Source organism: Fulvia fulva, chromosome 5, assembly GCF_020509005.1.
Source record: "Fulvia fulva chromosome 5, complete sequence".
Taxonomy (NCBI): Eukaryota; Fungi; Ascomycota; class Dothideomycetes; order Mycosphaerellales; family Mycosphaerellaceae; genus Fulvia; species Fulvia fulva.
Window position 1 is genome coordinate 1,042,348 of NC_063016.1, and position 27,622 is coordinate 1,069,969.

General features: G+C 52.9%; 10 protein-coding genes across 10 annotated transcripts; 3 read left to right on the plus strand and 7 right to left on the minus strand.

Moving 5' to 3' along the window:
• Positions 1 to 4,811: 4,811 nt before the first annotated feature.
• On the minus strand, positions 4,812 to 5,519 carry CLAFUR5_05634 (uncharacterized protein; the record flags this gene model as incomplete). Its single annotated transcript, XM_047904782.1, has 1 exon — positions 4,812 to 5,519. The coding sequence occupies one exon, from the start codon at positions 5,517 to 5,519 to the stop codon at positions 4,812 to 4,814; it is 708 nt and encodes a 235-aa protein (XP_047762651.1).
• A 2,340-nt stretch (positions 5,520 to 7,859) lies between these two features.
• On the minus strand, positions 7,860 to 9,488 carry CLAFUR5_05635 (uncharacterized protein; the record flags this gene model as incomplete). The annotated part of the gene is made up of 5 exons (XM_047904783.1): positions 7,860 to 8,348; positions 8,410 to 8,919; positions 8,978 to 9,121; positions 9,184 to 9,243; positions 9,318 to 9,488. 5 exons carry the CDS (start codon positions 9,486 to 9,488, stop codon positions 7,860 to 7,862), a joined length of 1,374 nt encoding a protein of 457 aa, XP_047762652.1.
• A 485-nt stretch (positions 9,489 to 9,973) lies between these two features.
• Positions 9,974 to 12,216, minus strand: CLAFUR5_05636 (Transcription factor spt8; the record flags this gene model as incomplete). Its single annotated transcript, XM_047904784.1, has 3 exons — positions 9,974 to 10,030; positions 10,109 to 10,292; positions 10,361 to 12,216. The coding sequence occupies 3 exons, from the start codon at positions 12,214 to 12,216 to the stop codon at positions 9,974 to 9,976; spliced, it is 2,097 nt and encodes a 698-aa protein (XP_047762414.1).
• Positions 12,217 to 13,079: 863 nt separating this feature from the next.
• CLAFUR5_05637 (Helicase required for RNAi-mediated heterochromatin assembly 1) lies at positions 13,080 to 16,893 on the plus strand (the record flags this gene model as incomplete). Its single annotated transcript, XM_047904785.1, has 4 exons — positions 13,080 to 13,229; positions 13,408 to 13,821; positions 13,892 to 14,248; positions 14,302 to 16,893. The coding sequence occupies 4 exons, from the start codon at positions 13,080 to 13,082 to the stop codon at positions 16,891 to 16,893; spliced, it is 3,513 nt and encodes a 1,170-aa protein (XP_047762650.1).
• A 2,169-nt stretch (positions 16,894 to 19,062) lies between these two features.
• Positions 19,063 to 19,388, minus strand: CLAFUR5_05638 (Ecp9-9; the record flags this gene model as incomplete). The annotated part of the gene is made up of 2 exons (XM_047904786.1): positions 19,063 to 19,191; positions 19,245 to 19,388. 2 exons carry the CDS (start codon positions 19,386 to 19,388, stop codon positions 19,063 to 19,065), a joined length of 273 nt encoding a protein of 90 aa, XP_047761939.1.
• A 765-nt stretch (positions 19,389 to 20,153) lies between these two features.
• Positions 20,154 to 21,116, minus strand: CLAFUR5_05639 (Ubiquinone biosynthesis O-methyltransferase, mitochondrial; the record flags this gene model as incomplete). The annotated part of the gene is made up of 1 exon (XM_047904787.1): positions 20,154 to 21,116. One exon carries the CDS (start codon positions 21,114 to 21,116, stop codon positions 20,154 to 20,156), a length of 963 nt encoding a protein of 320 aa, XP_047761940.1.
• A 229-nt stretch (positions 21,117 to 21,345) lies between these two features.
• CLAFUR5_05640 (uncharacterized protein) lies at positions 21,346 to 22,125 on the plus strand (the record flags this gene model as incomplete). The annotated part of the gene is made up of 1 exon (XM_047904788.1): positions 21,346 to 22,125. One exon carries the CDS (start codon positions 21,346 to 21,348, stop codon positions 22,123 to 22,125), a length of 780 nt encoding a protein of 259 aa, XP_047762674.1.
• Positions 22,126 to 23,037: 912 nt separating this feature from the next.
• On the minus strand, positions 23,038 to 23,576 carry CLAFUR5_05641 (uncharacterized protein; the record flags this gene model as incomplete). The annotated part of the gene is made up of 2 exons (XM_047904789.1): positions 23,038 to 23,133; positions 23,226 to 23,576. The coding sequence occupies 2 exons, from the start codon at positions 23,574 to 23,576 to the stop codon at positions 23,038 to 23,040; spliced, it is 447 nt and encodes a 148-aa protein (XP_047762673.1).
• Positions 23,577 to 23,892: 316 nt separating this feature from the next.
• CLAFUR5_05642 (uncharacterized protein) lies at positions 23,893 to 24,831 on the minus strand (the record flags this gene model as incomplete). Its single annotated transcript, XM_047904790.1, has 1 exon — positions 23,893 to 24,831. The coding sequence occupies one exon, from the start codon at positions 24,829 to 24,831 to the stop codon at positions 23,893 to 23,895; it is 939 nt and encodes a 312-aa protein (XP_047762672.1).
• An 845-nt stretch (positions 24,832 to 25,676) lies between these two features.
• CLAFUR5_05643 (uncharacterized protein) lies at positions 25,677 to 27,208 on the plus strand (the record flags this gene model as incomplete). The annotated part of the gene is made up of 4 exons (XM_047904791.1): positions 25,677 to 26,092; positions 26,145 to 26,270; positions 26,322 to 26,947; positions 26,997 to 27,208. The coding sequence occupies 4 exons, from the start codon at positions 25,677 to 25,679 to the stop codon at positions 27,206 to 27,208; spliced, it is 1,380 nt and encodes a 459-aa protein (XP_047762671.1).
• Positions 27,209 to 27,622: the final 414 nt, after the last annotated feature.

The window sequence follows — 27,622 nt, forward strand, 5'->3', positions numbered from 1 at the left end:
ATACTCGGGTCGATATCCGTAAGGTCTGCCTCTACTTACGTCGAAAAGAAATGGTCGGCTAATACTTTTGCCTTGCCCCGGGGCGTAGCCTAGGCAATCCCTTCGCGGTCTACGATTAGGGGGAAGTGAGGGGTTTGCTGCTCTTTAGGTAGTCGTGCCTATTTAGTAAGTCTCCACATCTGTTCCGGGTTTTCTATAACGAGCCCGATCGTCGCTCTCTAGTCCTATAGCTTGTCGCGTCTTATCTGTGCCTTCTTCTCTTATGTCGCGCGACAGTATTGCTCCTACGTCTCTTAGGTGTGCTCCTTCGTCCACTGTCGCCTTGCCCTTCTAGCCTCCCTTACCTTCGTAGAGCATTCAGGGGTCTAGAAGGCCTTCTACTGCGTTAAGGGCCGGAGTAACGGCGTATATTGTTCCGCTGCTTGCTATATGACCGAGGTAATCTGTTCCGCTACTTGATCTAGCTGAGCTGTCGTCTCGAGTTCTCTATGCTATAGTAGGTTCGCTATTAGGAAGCCTCTTATATCGTCCTAGCGTGCCTTCTTCTAGTTACGGCGTGGTTCGCTTACTAGCTCCTCTATCGCCTTCACCCCTAGCGTCGTTTGGATAGGGATATGGTCTGAGGAGGCTTCTAGCGCGTAGTTCGGTCGGCATTGGACTAGTCTCTCTTCAAGTTCTCGTAATAGAAAGTATAGGTCGATCGTACTTACACTTGTACGGGCCTTCTACGTCTCTGTTCCCTTTGGTGTTACTAAGGCCATTCCGTAGCGTGCGGTTATATCCAGTAGCTTTTCCCCTAGAAACGCGTACGGGGGAGTGAATTCGAGTCCTTACCGTAGGTGGTGGAGGTTAAAGTCGCCGAGGAGTACTTGCTTTATGTCTTGGCTTAGGGTCCGCTCTAGGTAGGCGAGGGTTCCTAGTTCCCTACTCGTCCGACCCCGCGGTAGCGGGTTATAAACGTTATGGATCTAGATAGGGCCTTATGTCGTGTCGATCTAGATTGATGTTATGTCTCCTAGGTTGCCCTACTACGGTAGTATAACCTTCTACGACTCAAGGTCTATAGTCTTGCTTACGTATATGTATGTCCTCGGGATGACGCCTCGTTAGCCCGCGATTACGGTGTAGTATCTCCGGTCATTATAAGTGGCTAGGAGTCCTTCGTAGGGGTTGACCTATAGTTCCTGTACCGCGATAACGTAGTGCCGTAGCGGGTCTAGCTCTTATAGAAAGTGGCGCTGGACCTTGTCCCTACTTTTGTTTACGTTGTACTGTACGATAGTAATGTCGTCGTATAGTATCATTCGTTATCCGTGAGGTCCATTTCCGTGCTAACCTGCTATGTCTCCTGAGCCTGTATCTCGCTGTCCGGCTGGCCCTAGGGCCGCTAGGGCGCCCTAAAGATTCGCATTTGGCCTAGTTTGTTAGCGGCCCGGTTAAGGTGTCGAGGCCTACCGGGAGGTGGATACGTTTACGGTTAGGTTCCCTTGTTCGTCTCTTCTGCCCTCTTCCTTTTGCTCGGTTCGAAGCCCTTGTATACGGTAGGTCCCTCCTACTGCCGTTAGGGGTACCTAGCTAGTGTAGAAATCCTTGCTTGTCTCGCTCGTTCTTATACTGCTATTCTAGTTAGGCATTGGCTTGAATACGCTAGGTGCCTTCTGCCGTAGCATGTACACCTACTCTCCTTTTTTAGGCATTCCCTTCCCTAGTGTGGGCCTACGTAGTGAGGACACCTTGGGGTCTTCTCCCCGCATTTTAGGGCTATATAACCGTACTGTTGGCATTGGAAGCATTGTAGTACCCTATAGCTACTCTGATGGATCTCCGTGTCCATTCTCTCGTAGTTCTAGAATAGCCTATTGTCTAGTATCTGGTTAGCTTGTTCCGCTGTCTCTACCTAGATAATAAGCGATGAGTGTGTCTTTTCTCGGTCTACTGTCTTATGCAGCTATGCCGCCTTCGTTAGTCGTACTCCTAGGGAGGTGTTCTAGTTCTGTACTTAGAGGTAGGGAAGGTCTTCGACCTTGAATGTCCTAGGGACCCCGTAGGCGATGACGGTATACTGTTGGTGGGAGACTCGTGCCGACTTCGCGACTTTAGTAGTCCACTCCTTATAGGTCTCTAGCTTTCGTCTGTTAGACTCTTATACGGTAAAGAGTCTCACTACGCCTATTACCTCTACCCTCGCTCCAACTACCTCCTTTTGGCCGATTCTGTCGACAATCTCCTTGCTTGTTAGGGCTGCGATTTCTTGTTTTTCCGCCGGATCAGTAATGTATAGGCGTACCGCCTTGCTTGCCTTCGGAGGGGGTTAATTCTTGCCTACTGCTACTGTTGCCTATATAGTTGGTCTCTGGGCTACCTTCTGTGTTGCTTATTAGATTGTTTTCGGGATTTGGTGTGATAGCGCTTTTAGCGCTCCTAGTAGCTGTGCTATAGTGTTCTTATATGTCCGGGCTAGGTGTTCGCTATCCCCTAGCAAGTCTTCCGCCTCCGTATATAGGGTCGTCCACGCTGTGTTGTTTGTCGTTAGCCTCTGCTTTCTATATAGTGGGCCTTGGCTTGTGTCCTGGGTTTTTCCTTAGTCTGTTCCCCGGTTTGACTCTTGGTATAGAGTGTTCGCAAGGCTGTGGCTCTCGTTAGTTGCCATCCTTCGCTACTGTTCGGGGTCGCGCTTCCTGATTAGGCAGTTGTCCTCCGCAACTCCGTAACTCTAGGGTCTGCCTTCAGGGGAACGGAACCTCAGTTTTAGGGTTCTTTGTACCACGATTGCGCCGCCGCTAGCGTAGGCGGGTCGCTGCTGCTTGAGTGGATTGCTCGCCTTGATAAGGGCTGTCGAATGAATAGTCCTCGTCCGCTATAGGTATCACCTTCACTGGACAAGGAAGGAATCAGTAGTAGTTATATAGCTATATCTATCCAATGAAATATAGCACGTAGTGAAGCTTACCGATAGGCCCTCGCTTTCGCTATAGTAGTAGATTAGCCTCTTCAACCGATTCAATAGCGACAAGCTCGTCTTCGAAGCCCTACGTGATATCGCCTACGTGCTTGCCGAAGAGCGTAGCTTGTGTAGTAAGGTTGAAGGTATAACTAGTATAGCGAAGCTAGTACTACTTCTTATCGAGTCCGTACTCGGTAGACATAAAGCCTATTGCCTTCGGGTTGTTACTAGCGTTGTCAGTAATAAAGTAACCGATCTTATACTCTACGCCGTAGTGGACAAGCGTGTTGCTAATAGTCTCGGAGATGTTGTATCTAGAATGACGACCTCGCTATCGTAGCAATGCGAGTAGCATCTTCGTAGCTTTACCGTCCTAGTTAATAAAGTGAGTAACGAGCCCGAGTAGTACGAGCTTATTCTTCGAAGTCTATAAGTCGAAGCTATAGCTGATCTTGCTCAATGATAAGGCCAATTCTTCCGTAATATAGCCTAGTGTCTTATCGTAGATTCTGTCGATTGTTAAGCCGGTAGTGACTTAATACGGTAGATAGGACTCATAGCGCTCTTGAAGGTAGACAAGTAGTCGTCTAAAGCGCACTGTCTAGACCTTACGATAGGGGATATTGTCTTCAATAATCTAGCTATAAAGCAGTGCGAGAAACTCGTCCTTATCGAATTCGATAGCACGCTCGTTATTAATCTACTACCCACTGTAATATTGATCCAAGCCCTTCCTCTTCTTCTCTTTCGGTTAAATGACACCGTTGCTATCGATGTGGTGCTTCGTCTTTATATAGTTCGAAGCACTAGTCGTAGAGACGTTGGTCTTATAGATGCCCTTCTCTTTTCTACTAGCGCTATAGCATAGCTTACAGAGCCAGCATTCGAGCCTATCTTTGTCCTTAATAGGCCAGCCGTGGTTCCAAATAAATGATGAGTGGTTGCGGTCTTATGAGGTACGGCGATAGGCCTTTAGTCGCGTCTAATCTGGCTGGTCAAGCAAGTCGTGCTTTCTCTTCCCTAGCACCTTGGATATATCGGCTTTGTTGCTCACGGCGTCGATCTCGATAGTCGGCGCGAACAGATCTTTAGTATCTAGTGCGATTGAAAGCACACTGCCAGTTTCAACTTGCTACGAGTCTATGTCGTGGTGTAGTGAGGTCGTGAAGTTGATGCTTAGAGGTTGAGATAGACGCGTCGGAATTTAGAAGTCGGGAAAACTGAAGCGGGAAAGCACGTGACCGTCGGTACGTGATCCGATTGGCTTGGAGATAGGTCCGCACTTCCTAGAATTCCACCTTCTTAGATCGACATGACCTTGAATATCATTAACAACACCTTGTAAAATGACACAGACATGCTCACAAGGCTTGCAAACGAAGGAGAAAACACCTCTTGATTGTTTGAAAATACTGAATAAGCTATAGGCTTCCAACTTGCTTGCTTGTGACAAGGCTTGATTGCAAACCTTGGAGAATGACTTGCTTGTTGATCAGACTGATCAGGCGATCAGTTGTCTCGACCTCTGGTCTGTCTTCTCTTTCGTGCCCACGAGGAATATTCTAAGTTCGAATAAAGGAATGCAGGAGATGCATAGTGAATCAAGTCAGTTGACTTGTGAATTAGCCGAACAAGTACACAACGCCACAGTCCATGCCCACGCCATCGATGTAGAAAATTGTCTTGGAACAGTGCAGTAGGTCTTCCCCCAAACTCCCGTCTAATGCGCTTCCAGCACGAGAGCTTTTGCTACAATTGTCCCTCCGAGCCAGCCAGCCAAAGAAAGTCCACGCAGTCGATATACCCCGAACTCCACGCCAATGTTACAGCAGTGTGACACTATACAAATATGCCAAGAAATTATTGATCAACTGCGCTGATGCTTGCTGCCCGCCCCAGTCTGTCGTTGATGGACCTTTATCGACTCGCTGTCAACGGAGAGTATGTTGGCCGAGCCACCAGCACTGCTCATCTTCATCAAAGTGATGCGCAGTCGATACGTTCCAGGCTGCCTGATGAGCAGACTGGGGAAAGTGAAGTAGCCCAACGACAGACGGCAAGGTTGATTCCGGGCGAGCGTCTCTGCGTACTCTTCGGGGATAGGATGGCACGAGTCAAACATCTTCTGGCCAGTGAGAGTGCCACATTCGATCGCCATCCTCTCGCCGCTGCGAGTATCCGCCACCAACGACACGACGCCCATCAGCTTGTTGGTGTCGAGACTTTTGTAATGTGCGATGAGGTCCGGGGAGGGGACTCTGAGGCTAACCATGACGGAGGTCTCGACGGTCGTGCCATAGACGACGTTGCGTTGCGGCTGCCCAATCACGTCCATTTCGAAGGTTGGCTTTTCTGAGATGTTTGGCCTGGAGTAGGAGCTGGATGACTCTCGTCGACTGCGGCTGGACTCTGGCTTTGATGATCTCGAAGAGCTGTGCTTGGAGGAGCGGTGCTTGCTATCGCCCTCACCACCTTCGCGCCGCTCGCCGCGGCCCTTCTCGCGGCTGTGGCCAGCATCAACCGCACGTGGCCCGCGGCTGTCCCGGACGTGCGTCTTGTGCGTGGAGTCCGACATGGCGAGGTATGGTATGATTGGGGGCGGTATGGGTCACGAGGCAGGATGATGCTTGATTGACGGTGCAGCTGAAGGTATTCCGGAGGGATGGTGTCCAATTGATCTGCATCATTGTTAGCATCGTCTCACCATCGACGCCATTGGGCACAAAGTCGAGCGTCGCGGGGAAGAAGACTCACTCTCGAGCGCAGTGTAGCCACCTGAAACTGGTGATAGCAATGTCGAGTACGATGTGGTGGTCCCAGAACAGCGGTGAGGTGGTGGTGGAGTGTGGGAGAGAGTTCGATCTAATGCTTGGAGCTACCGGAGCTATGGGAGCTGATCGCTCGTGGTTATATATGGTGCTCGAGGCTCCCGGCCTTTCTCTTCGTTGACGATGCGCATCGTCAGCCCCCAAAATCGATAGCAGGGAATCGCACTCCTGCGCAAGGTCAAAAAGATTGTGGAAAGGAAACTCCAGGCTTCACAACTGCCTTGCTCGTCAGGCGGGACGCGCCACAACACCCCCAGGCGACCTCGATCGAGCATAATGCATATTGGTTCAGTCTCGCCCACGCTCCATCAAGCATGTACAGGCTAGCCAGCAGCATCGCTGATAGCGCTTGTTCCGATCAGCTTCAGATGATATCAAATCGACGGCCAGTGTCTGTGTCGCCAACATGCAGCGCATCATCTCGGCTAGCCTCAAGTACGAAGCAGCCCAGGCAAGATCCACCTGGCGAATCGGCGACGCATCCGCCATCTGAGCCGTTCGATCTGGCTCAGTGCGATGAGTGATCTCCCCAGGCACCTGTCTTGTTCCGGACCCAGAGACATGGATCTGGAAATGGTGGATCGTTCGGCCTACACCCTCCAGAAGCCCTTCTTTGCCAACGACGCCACGAATCTGATATTTGAGATCACTTCACCACAGTCTTTCCTAGAGCAGATGTGCGACATCCAGCATCGGAGCCTGTCGCCTCGCTTATGCCACCTGGCTCGGCGGTACTTCATGGTCTGCCGCCTCGTCGTCGAGAGAACACACTTGCCGAACATCTCCGTCCGAATCACCATCAAGCCGTGTGTGAGAGGCTCTTTGATGTGACCTGCAGGCGGAAGAACCTTCCACCATCGGGGATGCATCGGGTCTGCACGCCATCATTAACCTGAGAAATGCCCACGCCCGAAGCTGCGGGCCCGGCGGCGACAATGCTTGCAGCGCGCCTTGCTACACGAATGGCATTTGACACCGCAAGTCTCGTATTGAACGAGGTGTTTGCGACAATTACCTGTTATGGCAACCACAGTCATCTAAAGAGGGTCGTGCTGTCATCTCACTCAGATGTGGCCCACCTGTATGGGTCTTTGGCGATCGTGCACCGATCAATGCGACACATGGGACCTGTCATTTTGCCCATAGATGTGGTTGTTGGGCAGATATTCAGCCACTGACAGTTTTGTTGCGAGGTCGACGCGCCGACAGGGGTGATGCTTGCAACAGCATGGATCATGGCATCGGACCTCGAGCACGCTACGGCCATTGCAGACAGATCAATTATGCACGACATATTGAAACAAACCTCTGCACCGAGAGTGCGATTCCTTCGCTGGACTCTTGGCGACCATTGCTGAGAAGAGCAGAATGCGTGCGCTTGACGAAACGTTAGATTCCGATGGCAGGCAATATCGAAGCGCAAGCGTCGATTGTGAGGCGAGGGCTGTCCAGTGCCGTCACACGACAGTGCCACCTTGGCTTGACGATTGCGCACAGGAGCACAGCAGCGTGGTCTCGCGGATCACTTCCGACGCAGGTACGAGATCGGGTTGTCACACGTCCTCCCATGTGGCGGTCCTCTTGTATCGATCTCTGGCTGTCGGTACGCACGCCCTGCAGGAAAAAGGTGAGCGCACGATTGCGCAGCCGCTACGCCTTTACAGCCTTCTTTCGACAGACGTGCAGGTTTGTAATGCGCTGTCGACCAAGATCCGGCACCATGGGCTTGTATCAACGGCGACTCCGTGGTCTTGGTGCGAGCCAGCCGCACGCCCGGTGCCACTGCGCATGTCCATTCGTGCTACAGTCAGTAACTTCCACAAAGGTTCAATGCTACACTGGCCGAAACATATAAGGCGCCCTATTTCTTCTTCCAAAGCGCTCAAATGCATGCCATTTCTATTTCTGCTCGTGATCATCCCAAGAAGGGGAATGGACAAGCATTGTGGTCACAAGGCTTCGTTCAGTCGCAGTGGTGCAACTCCATGTGCATGTTCTATGACAAGTATGCGTATCTCGATCTTCGTCCTGCAGTATCCTGAGCCTCATCTATCCCAATCTCACAAACACTGCACGCTTGGCTGAAATTAGAGTTCCTCGTCGCTCTCTACATCCGTCTGCTGTACAACTTCCTTGGTGGCGTCTGGCTTCTGCTGCACGACTTCATCGGCAGTGAGCTGCTTTGTCTCGATCAACTTGTTTGCCGAATCGGCCCCAGTCGGCTGAGCTAGGTTGCCGTTCACGTGCTCTTTGATATTGCTGAGGACGGCGCGCTCTGGTCCAGCCACAGGCTGATCGATGAAGACGGGTTTGGATACGCCACGGGACCGGTCGTCTTCTTCGAGCCTCTTTGAAACCTCTTCTTCGTCAATGTCTTCATCTTCAGAGAACGCGGCTTGATCTGGAAAATGCAGACGTCTCGGAGAGTCTTGTTCAGTCTTCTTCTTGGCCTTCCGAGTCTTGCGCCCGCCATTTCTACGTTGAGTCGGCTCATCGTTGTCGGAGTCGGAATCGGAGTCGTGGTCCAGCTCGGCGGTTCCTCTCTTGCTTACAGCATCACCAAGACCAAGCTTCGCCTAAAATGTTTGTTAGCCATATTCTTGAAACAAAGAAGATCCCCAGCCTGACATTACGTACCAAGGCAACCGCATCTGGCTTGATTTGCTTCGAGGGAAAGCCACGGAAGTCGAACTTGCGCAGGACTTCCTCACTTCTGTAGAAGAACTTGAAGACGGCATACGGCTTGTCATCGGCATCGATCGGATTGTAGTAAACGAAGGTGCCTATGTTAGATGATGCTTTCTTGCCAGCGGTCCTGCCGGCTGTGTGCGAGATGTTACGGTCGGTCTTTGAGCCACCAGCAGCTTCGGGAGAAGTGCTGCCATTCGCGTCCCATGGACGTTGTGTTGTCTGTTGCTCGATGATGACTCGTTGGATGCTGATCTCGATAACGCCGGCCTTCGCGGTCTCCTCCTTGTCTGCAAGGTTGTTGGAGCCCATATCTTGCATCGCTTTCACCAGTGGGTCCTCGGGCTCTGGCACTTGAGTGTCGAATTGGAGGGACAGCTCTTCAATCATACTCTCGATACCCACCTCTTGGAACACCCATTTGTGGAAGTGCACGTCGCTGTCCTTTGATTCGCGTATCTGCAGCGCATGTTGTTATCAGTAAGTGGCCTTTGCTCTGGTTAGCACAACCGCTTACCATTTTCCCGCACATGTCGATTTCGCCACTCGGCGTGCGGTACCATTCGTTGGCAGGGTCCAGATACACGATGTTGCATTTCTCGGGCGTCTCACGGCCGTCGAGTCGAAGGGTGGCGAGGAAGTCAAAGGGTTGTAGCGGCGCCTGCAAAGAGCCGGTCAGCTCTACAGAAGACCTCGCCTACGCCCTGTCACTTCGTGACCTACCTCTTGGTCTTGCGAGTGCGTGCGGTACCATCTCTTGGTCTCCGCTCGGCGGTCGTCCATCTGCTGCGTATCAGTGTCTTGATGAAGCTGCTGCGCAGCTTCGGGCACTCGAATGTGTTTACGCATGTACATACCTCGCTCCGGATGGACGCCGCGGGCACGAGTCTTAGGCCAAACGACATGCCCGTCTCCGACTGCACATAGCAGCTGAGGCGTTTATCGCCGAACTTCTGTTGTCCCCATTCCTTGAGTGGTGTGCCCGACGAGTCGACGACCTCCACGATGAGGTTATTCTCGAGATACATGCTGCGCCGTTGTGGTCTGTCCGGTGCTTCTGGTGTCCTGCTCGTGGTGTTGCGGCAGTGTCGTTCGCTTTCCGCGGACCTAGATGATCGTAGTCAGCTGGCACGAAGCGCGATCTGTATTCGTTTTCACGAGGCGTGGTGGCGTGGCAAGGTGTTTTGTGTTGTGGCGGCTTGAAGCGGGAATTCAGGAGAGGTGGAGCGTTTTCGAGAAGCTGGTTGAGCTGCGGCAAACACATGCGAGTGACGGAGGATGAACTTCACTTTTCACTTCGCACTCTTCATACTGCGGCCTATCAGCGCATACTTCACGTCGGTCTCAGACGGAAGTGTATTGTGACACTGTCGATTGCATTCAATGCTTACAGCGAAGACTCTGTTATTCTTAATTCCAGCACCCCAGGGGTATCTAATAAGCCAACCACATACGCCGTCACTCCATCGCTGTGCATATCGCTGCCAGATCTGAGCTCGAGTAGCTGCAAAGATCATTTATGCCAAACACCTTTGTCATCTTGAACGCCGATCTCGTAACCGAGAAGCACCTGCAACAGAAAAAGATGTTAGCGGTGCTCGAGATAATTTCGCAACATGTGTACTGCCTTATGCCCTTCAGTACTTACCTCGGTGCCATTCCCTTCCCACCCTCTATTGCCGGCAGCAGAAAGCATGAAGCGACACGTTGGATCGATGTGTATAGCACTTATGACTCCGCCGCGATGTCCAGGCACGATCGTGAAGGGCACCGTCTTATGCCTCGACTCCGCCTGGGCAAGATCGTAAATGCGGAGGATGTCTTGCGAAGCACTGTTGTGACGCAACACAGGTCAGCCATCATCATCAAGAAACGATCACCCTCTCAGGGATACACTTACCATACAAGATGCTTTTTGTTCGGCATAGCACGAACAGCATACACCGGTCCACTTCCTTGCTGGAACTTGAAGTTACGGTTCGCTTCAGAACGTTTCGATCCCAAGTGGTGAATGGAGTACTCGTCCACAGTGCAGTTGCGACGGCCAACATAGAAGAAGTTCCCATCAGGACTCCAACAAGCGCCTGTCGCCCATGGTGGCGTGCTACCGACAGGCTGTATTGCTGCGACTGGCTGCTGTACTCTACGGTCCCAGATGCGAAGTGTGCCATCAATGGCCGCGTCGAGAAAGGTCGACTCGGACTGAGTAGGAAGGTCGGCGACGGAATATTGCTGATCCTCATTGGTCGGTGGCGCAGTCAACGGTTCATCTGAGTGAGGCAGCCCGTTTGTGACTATGCCGTTGGCGTGCAAGTCTGTACTGCCAGATGCACCCTCTTCATTCCTCTGCTCGGGCTGCCAAGCTGCTTCGGCCAGCTCTGGTATGATATCTTCTGAGGCACATGCAGGTATCGCAGCATCTCCATTGCTGGCATTCATCAACGCCGTGTCCATATCGCTGGCCGCACCCTTCTCACTACCTTGCATCTCATCCTCGAGGGCTTTCGTTAGGTCATCATCGTCATCGCCGAAGGAGTTACCACCACCAGCACCACCTGCGGGGTCTTCGCCGAAGAGAGATCCATGGTCTCCTTCCCCAAAAAGACTACCTTCTGGGGAGCCAGGGGCATCTTCGTCGCCTTTGCCTGACTGCCGTCTGCTTTGGTTCAACGACATCGAGCCATTCTGGGTGGGCTTATCTGCGTTGTTGCTGGAGAAGGTATCGCTAGGTAGATCCGGCTGCGTCTCAGTGACTTCGGGAACGGCGAGATCACTAGTCGGTCGTACCTCGATAGCACCAATCTGGCTGCCGGACATCTTGAAGGACCGCTTTACTTTGCCGCTGTTGAGGTCCCAATCGTGAATGTTCTTGTCCCAACTTCCGGAGAGTACACTTGTCTCGTCCCGCGACAATTGTAAGACTGACACGGCGCTCGTGTGTTCTTTGAGGGTGGTGATTCGGGTACCAGCTTGATGGCGACAGGTCTGTATGTTGATACCTCCTGATTCCAGACCAGAAAGCAGCCAGAGAGCTTGGTGTTGCACAGCTAGTGAGTAGACAGGGCTGGTCCACTTTCCTTCATCTGGTTGTGAAGGCGGAGTCTTTAAGTAATTGGACTCTTCATTCTCCCAGTACGTGATGAGCGATCCAGCCTTCATGACGCTGTCCACAAAGGGATGCTTCTGAGCCACCGTCAACGGCACCTTCCCGTTCGCAGTATCCACCCAGTTATACATCCGCACATAGCCATCCGTCCCTCCAGAGAATACATAGTGCATGTCCGGCGTTGCAGTTATGGCATTGATTGAAGTGCCCTGGGGAGCGGCCATAGTCGGCACGATATCGTAAGCCTGGGCAGTCAGAGCCAACGACCGTGTTGGAGGTATCCAGCTCACGCCAGAGCTGCCTGGAGATCGTCCACTTGATGTTCGAGGAGAGTTGGAGGCCACAACAACTGACTGCTTCGCGCCTTCCTCGTCAGCTGCGCCACGTGTAGCAGTGTGCTGACTTGCACGTTGTGATGGAGATTCTGGTTCATTCTTGTCCTCATCGTCCTCATCCTCGTTGTCATCATCATTATCATCATCGCCCTCGTCCTCGTCGTCATCATCGCCGCCTGCATCCATGTCCTGATCATCTTCATGGTTGGCCTCGTTCACATCCTCCATTTCCTCATCCTCGTTCTCATCTTCGTCCTGGGATCCGGTCGCGGGATCGTTGTCATCGTCGAAGGCTGCCATATTACAGAGAATCATCGGTACGTATGCCCAGATCGTTCCGACATAAGGCTAAACCGACACCAGGACTCATCGTCTTCGCTAGTACAGCCGTTGCGATGCGCTCGCGGTTGCTTGCGCCCGTGAACAGGGCAAGTGGAGCGCTGTGCGTTGGAGGAAGGGTTCAATCACAAGCAGAGGGAAGAGCTCGCCAGAACACACATCCAGACGACGTCCTAGATGCTCTCAGCGATATGCGGCGACCACAGCTGAAGCACATCTTTGGAGCTCGCACATCGGACCCTCGGACCCCACAAGCCATTGCATCGGAACACTTCCGCGCAGCCGGCGTTAGGTTCTACCCAAACCCTGCTTGGTCCGCCTACCTGCACCTCATCTCTCACTCTCCCTCGCAGGTTGACGTGCACAATGCGCCATCGATCATGGAGATGCTCTGTCTCCGGACAATGGTGGTGCGATAGGATATGGTGGCATCAGGAGCTGGGCACGAGGAAGGCGGGTCGAAGTGACAGTCTGGCTGGAACAATGTTGCAGCAATGGCGATTGCAAGTGGACGGCAACAAGAGCAAGAGCACCTCACACTTGGGAGCTGCGACGTCGGCAGGAATGGAAGTCAACATTGATGTTGCAGGAAAATGCACGTAAGAGCTATCGGTCGCAAGGTCGACGGTCGCAAGGTCGACAATAGTGCCTGTATGCCACATGTATGTGGATACTGTCAAGCCCGTTGGGTGTCTGTGATGTGCTTCGTTGAGGTGAGACGGATACCGCCGGTGCTTGCTGCATAGCCAGATGTGCAGCAGGACAGCCGAGATGTTGGATGACAGGGATGGCGCGAAAATGTACGCGAGCTCGAGCTCGGGGCAGGAACAAGAAGGTCGATGTTTGCAACACGACCAAGATGCGCAGCATGTATCATGTATCCTGCCAAAGCACACATGAAGCTCTCTGGACCCCTCCCCATCTTCCAGACCACTGCATTCGGCGCCAGTATAAATTGTATCTCGGAGAAGGTGTGGAGTTGTCGCGTGGTAGGCACCAGTCTTGATCTTCCCACCCTCACCCACTGGCAAACGCTGCACAACAAACGCTGCTTTGCCTGCCTGCAATTTCCCCTTCCGCACCTGGACTTCTCCTTGTCACCTCCACATACATCACTTCCAACAACACCACCACATCGAAGATACATACACTGACAGACTTCCACAGCGCGTCATGAACGAGCACCTTCTGGAGCGGTTTGGCCGCTCCAAGAAGGGCACGCGCCACGAGACTCAGAGGGTCGAAGTGTGGCTGCAGCCCGCGAAACTCAACTCTCGCATTCGAGATTACTTCGCAGGTGAAGCTGCTGATGGCCGGAAGTGGCTCTCACGGCCAGAGATCCCAAGCTCAGATGAGTTAATGGATACAGACACAAACTCATCGGCCTCATCAGACATCGTAGAGATTGCAGCCAACAGACCCACGGGCGCCTTCGAGGATAAACAAAAGTACCTCGAGACTCAGTACGAGCTTCTTCGTGAGGATGCAACCCGACCTCTCCGCGAGGCAGTGTTTCAACTGAGGGCGAAGCCGAACGCCATCGAAGATGACTTCCAGGGCCAGATCGGTATATACGACAAGGTGCGTGAGGATGCTGACTCACGCTGAGCGCCCGCGTCGGTCAACACCCACTGACATACCTTTCCTGCAGGTCCACATCTACGGCACAGTGCTGTCGACTCGAGGCCTTGCGATGAGGGTCACATTCAGCCTCATTCGCTGTGGGAAGAAGATCATATGGGAGCAGAGCAAGCGCTTGATCTCCGGAAGTCTGGTCGTTCTTACACCAGCGGACGACATGTTCCAATCGAAAGCCATTGTTGCCACCGTTGCAGCTCGACCATTGACAGGGCTTCAGCAGAACCCACCAGAAATTGACTTGTTCTTCGCACGCGATGAAGACTTGGAGATCGACCCGATGAAAGAGTTTGTGATGATTGAAGAGAGGAGCGGTTTCTATGAGGCCGATCGACACACCTTGGTGGCACTCCAGCACATGATGAAAGAGGTGCGATGCTTGTATGACTATACTCGGTGGTGGCAGATACTGACTGTTGCCAGCATTTCCCTCTCTCTCAACATCTGGTCGATGTCGAATCTCAAGTCAGGGCTCCACGCTACGTTCAGGAGCACCCGAAGACAAATCTCACTGCCGCACTCACGAACAACAAGCACGAGACATACGAGAATGTTGACATCCTGAAGCGCTGGCCAGCTCAGCCACACAGCGACCTCGACGCCTCCCAACTCGAGGCCTTGCGGACGATCCTCACCAAGCAGCTCGCCATTGTTCAAGGTCCACCCGGTACCGGCAAGACCCATGTATCCGTGCAAGCGATCAAAATCATGCTACAAAACCGTCATGACGACGATCCCCCCATCATCATCGCTTGCCAGACGAACCATGCTGTCGATCAGATCCTTCGCCATATCGCTCACTTCGAGCCAGAGTTCATACGTCTTGGTGGCCGAAGCAAAGACCGCGAGGTCATCAAGAAGCGGACACTCTACGAAGTCCGGATGCTTACCTCTGAGAACCCACCATCGGGCTGCATGTTCGGTATGGCGAAGAAGAAGATGCAAGATATGCAAAAGGAGTTCGGGATCATTCTGTCACCTCTGAAGCCGGAGAAGAAGCCTCTGGACCATCGTATCCTGGAGAATTTCAAGGTCTTGAGCAAAGCCCAGGCGGATTCTCTGGAGTCAGGTGCCTCGCAATGGGTGCAAGAGAAGAAGTCAAATGTAAATGAAGCTGCTCGCTCACCATTTCTGATATGGCTCGGAGACAAGCTCATTTCCGTACCACCGAGACAGGAGCCAGAGGAGTATGGCTTCGACTACGAAGAGGCTGATCTGGAATTCGAGCAACTCAAGGAGCTCGAGGCTGAGAACGCAGCCAAGGATGATGAAGAGATGGAGGCCCTCAAAGGCATATCGCTGCCGCTGGCCGACAACTACACTTGCCGCAAGATTCCGGGTATGAGCGCCAAAGCAAAGGAGCTGCTCAAGCAGCAAGACATGTGGAAGATACCAGAAGCCAGTCGAGGCGCCGTCTATCGCTATCTCCAATCTGAAGTCAAGCATCAGATCGCCATGGCATTTCGCGACAAGGCAAAGCAGTACAACGAGCAGGCGGGCAAGCGGCGAATAGGCAATTGGGAGAAGGATGAGCCCCACCTCAAGAAGGCCAAGGTCATTGGCATGACAACTACCGGATTCTCAAAGTACCGTCCGCTGCTTGCCGCGCTGCAGCCAAAGGTGGTCTTGATCGAAGAAGCTGCCGAGACGTTGGAGGCTCCGGTTGCTGTCACCTGCATACCATCACTTCAGCACCTGATCCTCGTCGGCGACCACCAGCAGTTGCGCCCTCATACGCACGTCAAGTCTCACGAGGATAAGCCTTACTACCTGAACATCTCTTTGTTCGAGCGTATGGTCAACAATAACATCCAGTACAACGTCCTCATCAAGCAGCGACGCATGATACCAGAGATACGTCGTCTTCTGTATCCGATCTACAAGAACAGGATCAAGGATCATGCTTCGGTCAAGGACCCGGAACATCGCCCTAACGTACCAGGCATGGGTGGCGTCAACTCTTTCTTCTTTACCCACCAGTGGAGGGAGCAGCGTGATGATCAAATGAGCTGCCTCAACCCCGAGGAGGCCGTCATGATCGTCGGCTTGGTCGAGCACCTGGCATACAACGGTATGGAAATCGAAGACATTACCGTCTTGACCTTCTACAACGGTCAGCGAAAGCGCATCCTGTCCAAACTTCGCAACAGCCAAACAATTAATGCTTTCGGTCCCCATAAGTTCAACGTGGTCACAGTGGATAGCTACCAGGGTGAGGAGAACAAGGTCGTTATTCTCAGTCTTGTCAGATCCAACGAAAAGAACGCGATCGGCTTTCTGAACATTGACAATCGCGTCTGCGTAGCGCTTTCTCGTGCGCAGTGCGGGTTTTACATCTTCGGCAATGGCATGCTCTTGCACAACAACAGCAAGACCTGGAAGACTGTCACCCAGATCATGTCGGGCAAGCCACTGAAAAAGGAGCAGCTTGACAAAGACATACCAGACTACGTGCCACAGCGCCTGGGCACAGAGTTCCCGATTCGGTGCTCCAACCATGATCAACTCTTCGAGGTGCGCGACGCGAATGATTGGGATGAGATCAATGGTGGATGCGAGCTGAAATGCGAAGGCAAGCTACCATGCGGACATCTGTGCACGCTGAAGTGTCACCCTTTCTCCCACGAGCAAGCCAACTGCACACAGTGTCATAGCCGGGTGCAAACCGCAGAGCAACCATCAACAGGGTCTGTGACCAACGGCATTAGTGGTCTTTCGCTGCACAGTAGAGCGGAGTCCGATTCATCCCAATCCAAATCGACCGAGTCTTGGCAATCGTATGCCACGCAGGAATCAACTCGTGTCGAGAAGTTGCGCGCAGACTACATTCCACGTGCTCATCGCTCGGATGAGTCTGGAGCAGATCCCGTCGTTGCTGCCACCGCAGAGTACAATCGTCGCAAGCTCATTCGCGGCCTCGATGGCGAAGGTTCCAGCAGCACTGGCGGAACTATCAGACCAGGCGAGGCTGACGGCAAGAGGAAGAAGTACAGGGAGATCTTTGCGAGGAGCTGACCAGTGGCGGAGACATTGGCGAATTCGTTGGTCGTGATGTGACCAGCGGCAATTTGATTGACTTCTAACGGCCTTCATGTCCAGAGTGCAGCACTCGGAAGAGTATGGTCATAGCTTTTCGGTACTCTATAGCATTCATCAGGGACACTGGCTCTGAATAAAGCCAAGAATACAAGATGCCAGATATTAGGGATCTCCCTTCCTCACTCCCAAGACGACCGATCCTCCTTCGAGTAGCTTGGCGGCAGTTTCGCGCCCAGTACAGTTCAGATGCCGCCCATGGCCCCAAATCCTCGAAGACTGCTTCCGCCAATCCGAGAATCGTAGAGGTCAAAGCTGCATTTGCCAGAGCAGGAAAGCCGCTGTAATACCAGACCGACCGGCACAAGTCTACGGCCTCTTCAAAAACGCGGGACTCAATGCTCTCAATCGCCTGTCGCTCACGCAAAGCTGGAAAGGAGACCAGGAGCCGTAAAAGGGAGCAATCTGCCATACGGCAGCAGCGCTCCGAGCAGTTGCGACCTCGTGGACTTCTTGTAGTATGGCGGGCAGGTCTCCGACAAGTAGCTGCCATTTGAGTTGAGGGTCGACACTCTCGTCATAAGCAAGTCGTTGGAAGTACGCCGTCCAGCCTGGATGCTCCCTCATGAATGTTCTCCGTTGCGAAATACCCAGGTACAAAGATGGGCCCTAGGTGAATGACTCGCTAATCAGTCATGGATCGCAGTGTACAGCGTCTTGACACGTCGGGGATTTCGTCAGCACAGCCGTTGCGTCGAGAGCAGCGCATCAATTGGCCACGATCCTAGTGTTCACCAGAACTAGGCTAGCGAAATAACCCTCCGACTTGTCAAGACTCCGTCCTCACAACGACACAAAAGCGTACATTAACATTGTGGAATATGGTACGGTCGACCAGTTTTCCGAAGTCCATGCACAATCCTCTAACATCCAGGACTGTTTGCGCCGCGGCAAGATGGCGTGTCCAGCTACCTTTCTCAATCATATGTACCGGATTCTCAAGGGTATCGAGCAGCCGTCGCAAGTATTGCTAACAGTAGCATGCGGTCTGCGTAACAGTGTCGAACTGCAGCTACCTCGACAGCATGTCGCACCACGAATGCTCCAGATTCTTACAGACCCAGAGAGCGAAGATTAGCGCGAGGAAGTCTTACATTGAAACCAATTCTTCGACATGTGCACTCCACCACACATTGCTCACATGCCAAGCCATCGGACTCGGTGCCCTTCTGAAGTGCTTCGTAGACAAGCGTGTCCTCGTTCGACGGCAGAACCACATATGCGCCCGTCATATAGATCGTGAGATTCTTTCGCGGTGTCTGCAAGCTAACGGAGGAGCAAAAGTCTACGGCCTCTGCTCCAGATCTTGGAGACCGCCTCCCCGAAATGTGAAGCAGAAGCGAGCGAGGCGACACGAGCTGTGATGGTTGTATTGAAGCCGTTGTTCAAGTTGATGACGGTCCAGTCTTGAACTCGATTTGCGTTGAGGCACTTCGTGATCGTTCATGTGAAGGTATCCTCGCAGGAAGATGCTGCTGCTGGTGCGTCCAGGCCACTGCCTCGTCACCGCCATCAACCTCTCTCGCCCTCGTCATCTTCCCCGATCCAGATGTACCAGCCCGTGAGGTAGTCCAGAATGTACACATAGATCCCAAACACTGCGCAGCCCAGGACAGCGTACTGGGATACCTGCCATGCTCCTGCCAAACTTGTCCATAACACTTTCTCCGGCTCGAAACGGGCTTCGAGGAATCTCTTGACGCTGGTAGAGATGGTAGTGGTCTTCTTGACATGCGGTGTGTTGTGGTAGATAGGGATGTTCTTGTACTTGTAGGCGATGGAGCGATGGAAGTTGAGGCTAGGTTTGGACACTGCGGCGCGCGGAAGTGGGTTGGCACGGAAAGTGGGTGGACATGAGTTGACTGCTCCTGCGGAAGAGGCTGGGAGTCTTCATGGCGTCGGAGAGGTTGCAGCGTATCGCTTGAGGGTGTCTGTGGTGGTGGTGATGTTCGGGTTCCTGCTTGTGAGAGAAAGCCAGCTTGAAGGGAGGACAGGAAACGGCAGAGAACACCATGAAAGCTAGGTGAAGAAGGTGCGCGGCATTCGCTTTCATTCTTCCCCCTTCTACCAGAATGCCAACCATCTCTACTATGCACACCATATCTCACCCTCCCAATTGTTCCCACAATGACTCGTCGTCCCTTCTGGATTAAGCGAGTTCGGCCACTGCCGGACGGTCATGTGGTGCACGTATTCACCTCTCTTGTCATCCATACACTGCAGTAGCGAACGTTAGCGCATGTCACTACACCAGTCTCGCTCGAACTCACGCAGAATGTGTGGTAGCCTTCCTGTTCGCAACTGCCATCGCCAGCTGTGCCATAATTGCAGAATTTTGAGTAATCCGCGAGACCAAAGCTCGCGAGACCAAAGCTCGCGAGGCCGAGCAGGCAGCTGAGTGGTACGAGCTTCATCTGTGTGGTGTGGAGAGCAGATAAGTGGTGTTACCTTCTGTAGACTGTCAGGGAAAATGCTATTGATATTGAGATTATCGCAGGCGTTGGCGAGAACGAGCGTCTTAAAATACCGGTGCGGCTGGATACTGTTTTGTCGATTGCCTTCTAACATCTCCAGGGGTCATTTCGGATTCTCAGCATTTCGGTAGCGCGCGGGTATATTATCTCACGACAAGGATGCGTTGGCTGACAAAACGGCGTACTTTTTGACACGCTTCCGAGATGCTGAGAATCCGAAATGACCCCTGGAGATGTCAGACTGAGTGACTGATTAGTGAAAGAACGAGGTATACCGGTCAAATATCGGTCGGTCAAGTGGCGCCACGAGGCCGTGCCATCCCTTTGCAGAGCACCGTGCGAGCGTCGGTACATAGGTTTGATGGGTCCAAAATGGCTGTTAAATGGAGAAAGTCCAGGGTTGCGGCCAATGGATCCCCAGTCTTGCACGGGAAAAACCCTAACGATCTATTTGTCCATGAGATTTCAAAGGAATGAACGGATGCTATGTACAGGCATAGTCGCAGCAACAGCGGTTTCCCGTGAGGTTCCGGAGTTCAGAACATAGCGCGCGCATCCGCTACAACCGCTCTAGTTCGCCTCGTACGAGTGCGTGGCTATGAGGCCGAATGTGTGGCTCTCGGAGCACCAACGGCCTTCTTTAACCCGCAATTGGTCATCAGGATATCGGTCGTTCTTCTGCATAATTCCACCTCACCACGGAAATCACCATCGTTCTTCGCCTTCAGCCAGCTTCCTCACGCCGAAGAAGTAGTTGCCCCAGTCTTCACTCCCAGGCACTTCCTTCCAGCCCAGTGCAGGCACATATACGACGCCCATAGTCTGCCAGCCTCGTCCACCAACTCCGACGTCTAGCTCGTGTCTTCCTCTTGCCCACTCTCGCAGCTCATGCGGTTGTATGTATTGATGCCAATCGTGAGTGCCTCTGGGCACCATCCTGAGCACGTCTTCCGCGATGAACTTGGTCGTGAACCAGGATGTCTTCGTCCGTGCAATGGTCGAGCCTATCAGCCACCCACCAGGCTTGAGATGTGGCAGCACTTTATCTAGGAATGCTGAAGGGGACTGGATGTGCTCGATGACTTCGAAGACGGAGACGATGTCGTAGCCTTCACTGGGCGTGGTTGGCAGTGGGAGCTGTTCGATAGCGATGTTCTTGAAGGTCAAGCGGTCCGGCTGAAGCAGCAGTGGATCGTGTCGTTGGTGGTCTTTGGCGACGTGAATGCATGCGGGTGTTGGATCGATGGCAGTGACGGACTTGGCAGTCGGCAATCTCGCTGCTGACTCTGCGAAAATTCCCCCTCCGCAGCCGATGTCCAAAAAGTTCATCGATCCTCGCTGAAAGGATTGTGTCTCATAGTGGCTGTTGAGGCACTTCCGGATGAAATCGTGTCGAAGTGGGTTCATCAGATGCAGCAGCCGACTCGAGCCCTGAGGATTCCACCAGTCTTCGGCCAGTATGTTGAAGTGTGAGACCTCATCTTGATTGACTGAGCTGTGTCCAGCGTCGGCAGCGCTGGCATTGGTATTGTAAGTCGCGTATGGTCGAGGCGTAGCGTGTCGAAGGAAAGGTGCTGGGGGCCTTCTGGCGGATCCGGTGAGGATTCGGTCGAATGCTAATCGTCTGAGGTTCGCTGGTAAGGAGAGGAGCTTCTGATGGGACGCCATCGCACTGGTTTTATGCTTAAAGTGAAGGTGGATACATAGCAGTATAGAAAGCTTGAAGGTCACGGTTTCGATGCAGCCCGGACCTGTCGCCGATGCCTGCTCGCCTCGCCTTGCACTTCAACCGTCCTTCATCATCGTCATCATTGGCATCAAAGTACATGTACCACCGTCTTCCAGCCCTTCTACACTTTGTAAATGACTTGCAGCCATAGACATCCGCTTCCTGTGTATGCTCGCCATATATCGGACCCTCTTTACGAGCCTCCCTAGTCTTTTAAATATGTCTGGCGACCCGCCCATGAGCTGGGCTCAAATGGCTAGTAGAAACAGTTCCACAGCAGCACCAAATGGAACCCAGCAAAACCAGCAACCATCTGCCTCACGTACGGAAACCATCAGGCCAGAAGCACAGCAAAGTATTCTGCCGCCCAAACGGCGTGCTCCTTCACCATCACATGTCCCTCAGACAGTCGGTGAGGATGAGAACCTCTATGTGTTGACCTTGATCACCGACAAGCCTCTCCACGAACGGATGACCGACCTACGAAGGAGGTACTTTCCAAAGCGGATCAACAAGCTCGCGGCCCACCTGACATTCTTTCATGCTCTTCCAGAAAGCAGACTGGACAGCAGCATAATTCCTATCATCAAGGATGTGGCATCCAAAACAGCTCCCTTCAAGGTCCAAGCAGATGAGCCGTTCCGCATGAAGAAAGGGTTCGCCATTTCTGTCTCGCACCAGGTCGGAGGTAGGCAAGCGAAGCAGATTCATCAACAGCTGCAGCAGCCTTGGAAGCATGAAGGCTTCCTCAGTCTGCAAGATGCAGGCGGCTGTCGCTTGCACTACACGCTCATGAACAAAGTCGACGACGAGAAAGAAGTTGCGAAAGCCTTTGGCGAACTCACGGCGAGCTGGAATGGAGACCAGGGTGTTGCAGAAGGTCTGGCCTTGTGGAAATATGATCGAGGATTCTGGCGGTGGGATCAAAAATTTGCCTTCCATGGCTGAGTTCGGTGAGGCACATTGCCTGTATTTCGAGATTGTCCTTCGAAGCGACCAGTCAAGGAACCAGTCAGCAGGGCCTCCACCCAGTACTGGACTACAGTACTCCGACCACATGCTTGTGACAAGTTGGACCAGCTCGTCTCTCATCCGCCACTGCAGCCTGAGCCTACGGTGGCTGACACTGGAAGACAACAGCGATCCAACGCGTGATCTAGCACTATAGTCCTCTGCGTGACCTCTATTCGCTCTGCTAGACGCATCATGACCAAGGCGGAACATCAGCTGCGTCGAATCCACCAGCCAGCCGGATCAGTCAGGTGATTGTCAGGAACCCGGCCCAGGCCAAGTGTAATCCAGTTTTGGTGGACCTGGATGTGGAAGCTCGAGCACACCAGTCTGAGAAGATCGCCTCCGGCATCGCGGAAGAGGCACGCCGATCGATTTCGTTCCTCAGATATGGTGGTGGTGTGGTTGTAGGAAGGGACGCGTTCTAATACAGTAACAGTAGCTAGAGTATGATAAGAAGCAATCGATAAGAAAGTGAGGAAGCAGAAGATCACCAATCAAAGCCTAGTACTCGCCCCCTCCGCTGAAATGCTCGTTACCTCATGATGGCCAGCCAGGTCATGGGTCTCCGCCGCTCTTCAAGCAGATTCACAACTTTTGAAAAGGGATGATCATTGAGTAAGCCTGAATGACACGTCAGTCAATCGTAAACAAGGAGCGCAGGCTGATCATCCGAAGACGACCAGGCATCTCAAGTACGCAGCAAGCGCCAAGGGCTCGACTGACCTTCTGGAGTCCATCGACAGCGGACCAGCTGGCATTGACCACCTCAATCCTGAAGATACCGCGACCTGAAGCTACTTGACTGCCAGCTTCGTGACCCGTGTTTCGTGAGTAAAGTGTGGTGCTTTAAGGTGGCGAAGGCCAGTAGTCCGGCAGACCCCCCTCTTCCATGCCCTGCCCCAAGCAGATTCGCTCCTTCTGGAATGGCACCATGGGATAACCCTGGATAGAAGAAGCACGTGTCAGCATTTGCCTAGAATCGACGCGAAAAAAGAAGCCTCTGGGGCACGACAGTAGCTGTGTCTTGAACTTACCTTCTGAAGCCCATCAATGACCCCAATAGTCGTGCCGCGGACCTCGTAGGTCGTGAACGACAAGAACGTCCCCTCTTGACCATTATCCTCGCATTTCCAATCGCCAGGGCCGCGGCCACTGGGTGAGATGGCTTCAGTGATATCGCGTTTGACGTCCTCGCAGCCTGCACCCTCGATGTATGGTCGGCCAATGTTGACTTCGAAGATGACTTGGTTGGGTGGGTAGTTAATTCCATGCCGATCACAGACTGCTTTGTCAGGGTCGACTTGGACGTATGGGTCACGGCGGCTGATTGGAAGTGCGTTGGTTGCTGACATGGCAAGCGCCATGATCAAGGAGGAGGGAAGCATGATACTGATGTTGTTGGTGAGATTCGAGATTTGGTTGTGGGTGTGGTAGATTCGACTGTTGGCAGTCGTAGTGAGGGTGCTTGTTGATCGCGTGGTAGACGTTTGGTGAGGTGTGTCGCGAGGTGTGGTTGGAGCAAGAGACACTGGTTGACTTGGGCAGGAGCGATTATATGCCCCCCACTTCACGCTAGTGAAGAAAGGAAGGAAGTGGCAGGTGCTGACTTCCTGGCCAGTCTAGGTCACGGTACACCGTACATGTGTTTCGAACGTGATTAATCACCGCAAACACGATGTGGTGAAGCGCGTGACGTGGTCGTCATGAGGTCGCTACAGGAACTCCACCTCTATCTGACGCTCTTTTAGACAACTGCTGCTCCTTAGCTTCCTTGCCATGCCGCGTATGTTCTCGGGGTTCCTCATCCTCATACACCTCGTCCACACGAAGATTAGGAAACCGTTCACGCAGGCATTCTGCAATGTGGTGTGTGCCCCATTCCTCACATATCCGATGCCCTACGCATATGACCTTGATACCTCGCTCCAAGGCATAGAGAAGCCCAGGTTGGCGAACAGCTCCTGTCAAATACAACAGACCCTTGGCATCATTGCCGGGTAGCAGTCCGTTTTGCTGCGAAACCTCCAGCACCCGATCTACTTCCTCCGGGTGGAAAGCGTTCATGATGGCAACAGCCTGCACATCATCGTCGTTGCTAAGCTGACTCTCCACTGTACCGCCCTCGCCCTCAAAGCCGAAGCATCCTTCGAAAGCGCCATTGAATTGTTGTAAGATCCGAGATTGCATTTCGCTGGCCTTTGCGGTCTGCTTCAGGGCGCCCACAATGCCGATTCGTCGCTCCGGGTTACCCTTGTAGCCTTGAATCACCTGGGCGTTTGGTACATCTAGTCCAATTCGTTCTGCGAGAGCCACGTTGTAGCCTACAGTCAACACTTCATCGAAGCCTTTGTGGTTGGAGAGGACAGTGGCAAGCCGCGGCACCTCCCGCCTGTCCAAGTCGAAAGGTCGATGCAGGAAGCCGACTTTGGTCCCGGAATGTAGACTGGCATAGAAACCTGCCGTAGGAGTGATGGAGAGGACTATGGCTGTGATGAAAAAGGTGGCAGCATTGAAAGAACGAGAGTAAGGAGTATGATACAAGAAGGGCACATCACCAGATCTGATCGGGAATATGGCTTGTATGAAGGCTGTCAAGTCCGCGACTGGGATCCTGCTGGCATGCTGACGAGCAATAGCCATGCCGTGATTGCGTCGATGGTCAGAGTGACCAGATGGTGGTTGCATACATGTACATGTATTGTCCGCAAGGAAAGACGGACAAGCCACTCAAAATTGTTGGCATCTGAGGCACCTGCATTCTTCCAATACCGTTAGCGTCGAAATCTGGCGGCGATGTTCGTGGTCTGAGGCAGGAGATAGGCGTCTGTCCTTGTTCACTTCTGTACATCAGCACGGAATCGACTCCATCACGCAAAGAAGACCTTTAAGATGCCGTTATCTGCCGCGGAGACGCGCAACACTTCGCAGTCTGAAATACTATGTCCGCTGACAATCGTGTCGCGGTACCCATGCGGATTCTTGGAGAGCCCATTGAGGCCTGCAAAACCATACGAAAGCTTGCCAGTTATCGAAGACTCGAAAACAGCACGACTGCATCACTCCACGGTATTGAGATCGTGCCCTGGGCTCGCAGGCCCATATATATTCGACACGACACTTGCACTGCTACTGGTATACGCTGATGCTCCGGATCAGGGGAGTGGCTCTTCCCAGTCCAAGCACGAATTCACGTCGTTGTGTGGTACCTATGGCTATCAATTTCAATCGGCTTGCTCGCGATTCGGGCGTTCCACGTGCGTGTTCGGACGTTCACGTCGCGCTCGATAGGCACACTGCCGATACTCGGACTGCACCTACGACTTAGCGGGCTTCTGGTCGTACTCTGGATCTGTGTATTGTATGGCATTGCCATTGGCATCTGGTGGAGCCGCTTGAGGGACTACTTCGTCGTGCGAGGCATAGGCTTAGGCGGCAACACCGTTCTAGCTGATATTGCGCTTACAGGACACCTAGCGGACATCACGATGGGCATGGCTCTTCTACCAGTGTCGCGACACAGTGCTTTGATATCCTTCTTCGAGCTATCACCCGAGACGGCCTTCCTGTTCCACAAGGCAACGGCTAGCCTTCTGTTTCTGATAGTACTCCTCCACGGACTGCTATACATCGGTTGGGCAGGCGCATACTACGCCCAGAACCCGGTCGCGTTCAAGCATGTACTCCCTCTGCTCAATCCCACGTACCTTTTCAACGAAGTGTGGCCGGGCAATACCTCTAGCCTTGGTACCTGGCGAGTCTCTTTGATCTTCACAGGCAGTGCAGCTGCTCTGATCATGTTCTTGACGCTGTGCACAAGCTTTGCCGCGGTCAGGAGGAAGCACTTCAATTGCTTCTACTTCACTCACCTGCTCGCGATCGTCGCGATCATCATGGTCTGCCTGTAAGCATAGCTTTGACACCTGGGACGAAATCATACTGATGTTTGCTTCCAGCCACGCATCGACAATGTTCTATTGCACTCTTCCCGGACTTTCGATGTGGCTGTTAGATTGGGGCATGCGACTCTCAGAATTGAAAGAAAGTCTTCCAGCTCGCCTGAGCAACATTGGCAATGGCTGGTATAGGTAGAATACGTCCCCCTCTTGGCCAACATAAGCTGACAACGACAGTCTAACTGCGCCTTTACCGCGGAAGCGACTGTCAGGATGTGCTTGTCACTCGCCAGTCGTCCATTTTCATCTACACCACATGAAGTCCTCGATCCGGGAAGTACACCCTTTCACGACAATTACCAACCTAGCATCCAAGAAGACGACAGTCACGGCCGACGATGGGTTTATCGATGTACAGTTCTTGTTTCGCCGAACCAGATCAGCGAGGAACAATCAGTGGACCGACAAGCTAGCTCGCTTGATTGACGATCAGAATGATGAACCATTGTCGAATGAGAAAGCGAAAGAGGCGTGCTCCATGTCGGTCATCGGAGAGAAAGATCCAGACAGAGTCATAAAGCGCGACATCGACCTGGATACCCGGCTGGAAGGGCCATACTTTACAGCCGTCAGTCCTGAGCAGTATAACACCGTCGTATGTCTAGTTGCGGGCACAGGCTTGAGTGGTGCGATCGCCATCGCTGCCGACTTCCGTGCCTCAAGGACGCCGGGCGTGTTATCGTGCGGTGCGAGGAAATCGCAAAATGCTATTAGCAACGTTGAAAGCGGCAAGCGCTGGCAGCGGTGCTTTGTGATATGGAGTATGCGAGAAGACGACTATGTCGGCATACCATTGCTCGACGGTAAATCGCACCGTACTCCCACGACAATGGTAATACTGATTCAGGATAGATGTACGTTGTGACGGCCTCGAGATCCAAATACGCAAGACGGGTCCAGGACGACCTCGTCTCGATGTGAAAGCTGCCCTCGCGCGGATCTGTAGCGATGACAGCAGCAGTGCTTGGTGCTACATTTCTGGTCCGAACGGTTTCATCTCGGCTGCAGAGAAGTCTTGCCAGACTGTTGAAGGCTTGACATGGTTTGCAGCTAGATGGGGTTGAGCTTGACGTTGCAGAACAGACCGCCACTAGCTAGGCCTGGCATCTGGAACACCTCTGGCTTTGTAAGCTTAGCTAACAGTATGATAACCAGGAACGACTCGTGCCACTTGTGCTTGTGCTCTCAAAACAACTGTCGAAGTGGGGAACGATCAGAAAGCTTTTAGCCGCATGGCCAATAGCACTCTGAAGCGGGCACCGCGAATCCCACGATCGGCCATCTTAGGCGACCGCGGCCAAGATACACGACCTTAGCCACGCTAACTGCGATCTCAAGGCTGGGCATCCTGCGGTCGAGGATGCGAGTCCATGGCGTGCATGGCGTCCGTTTGGGGCAGCGTAGTACCTCGATCGATAGACCCTCGAAAGCCAGCCGGATTGGAACAAATCTGTCCCTTGGACATATGTCCCAATACA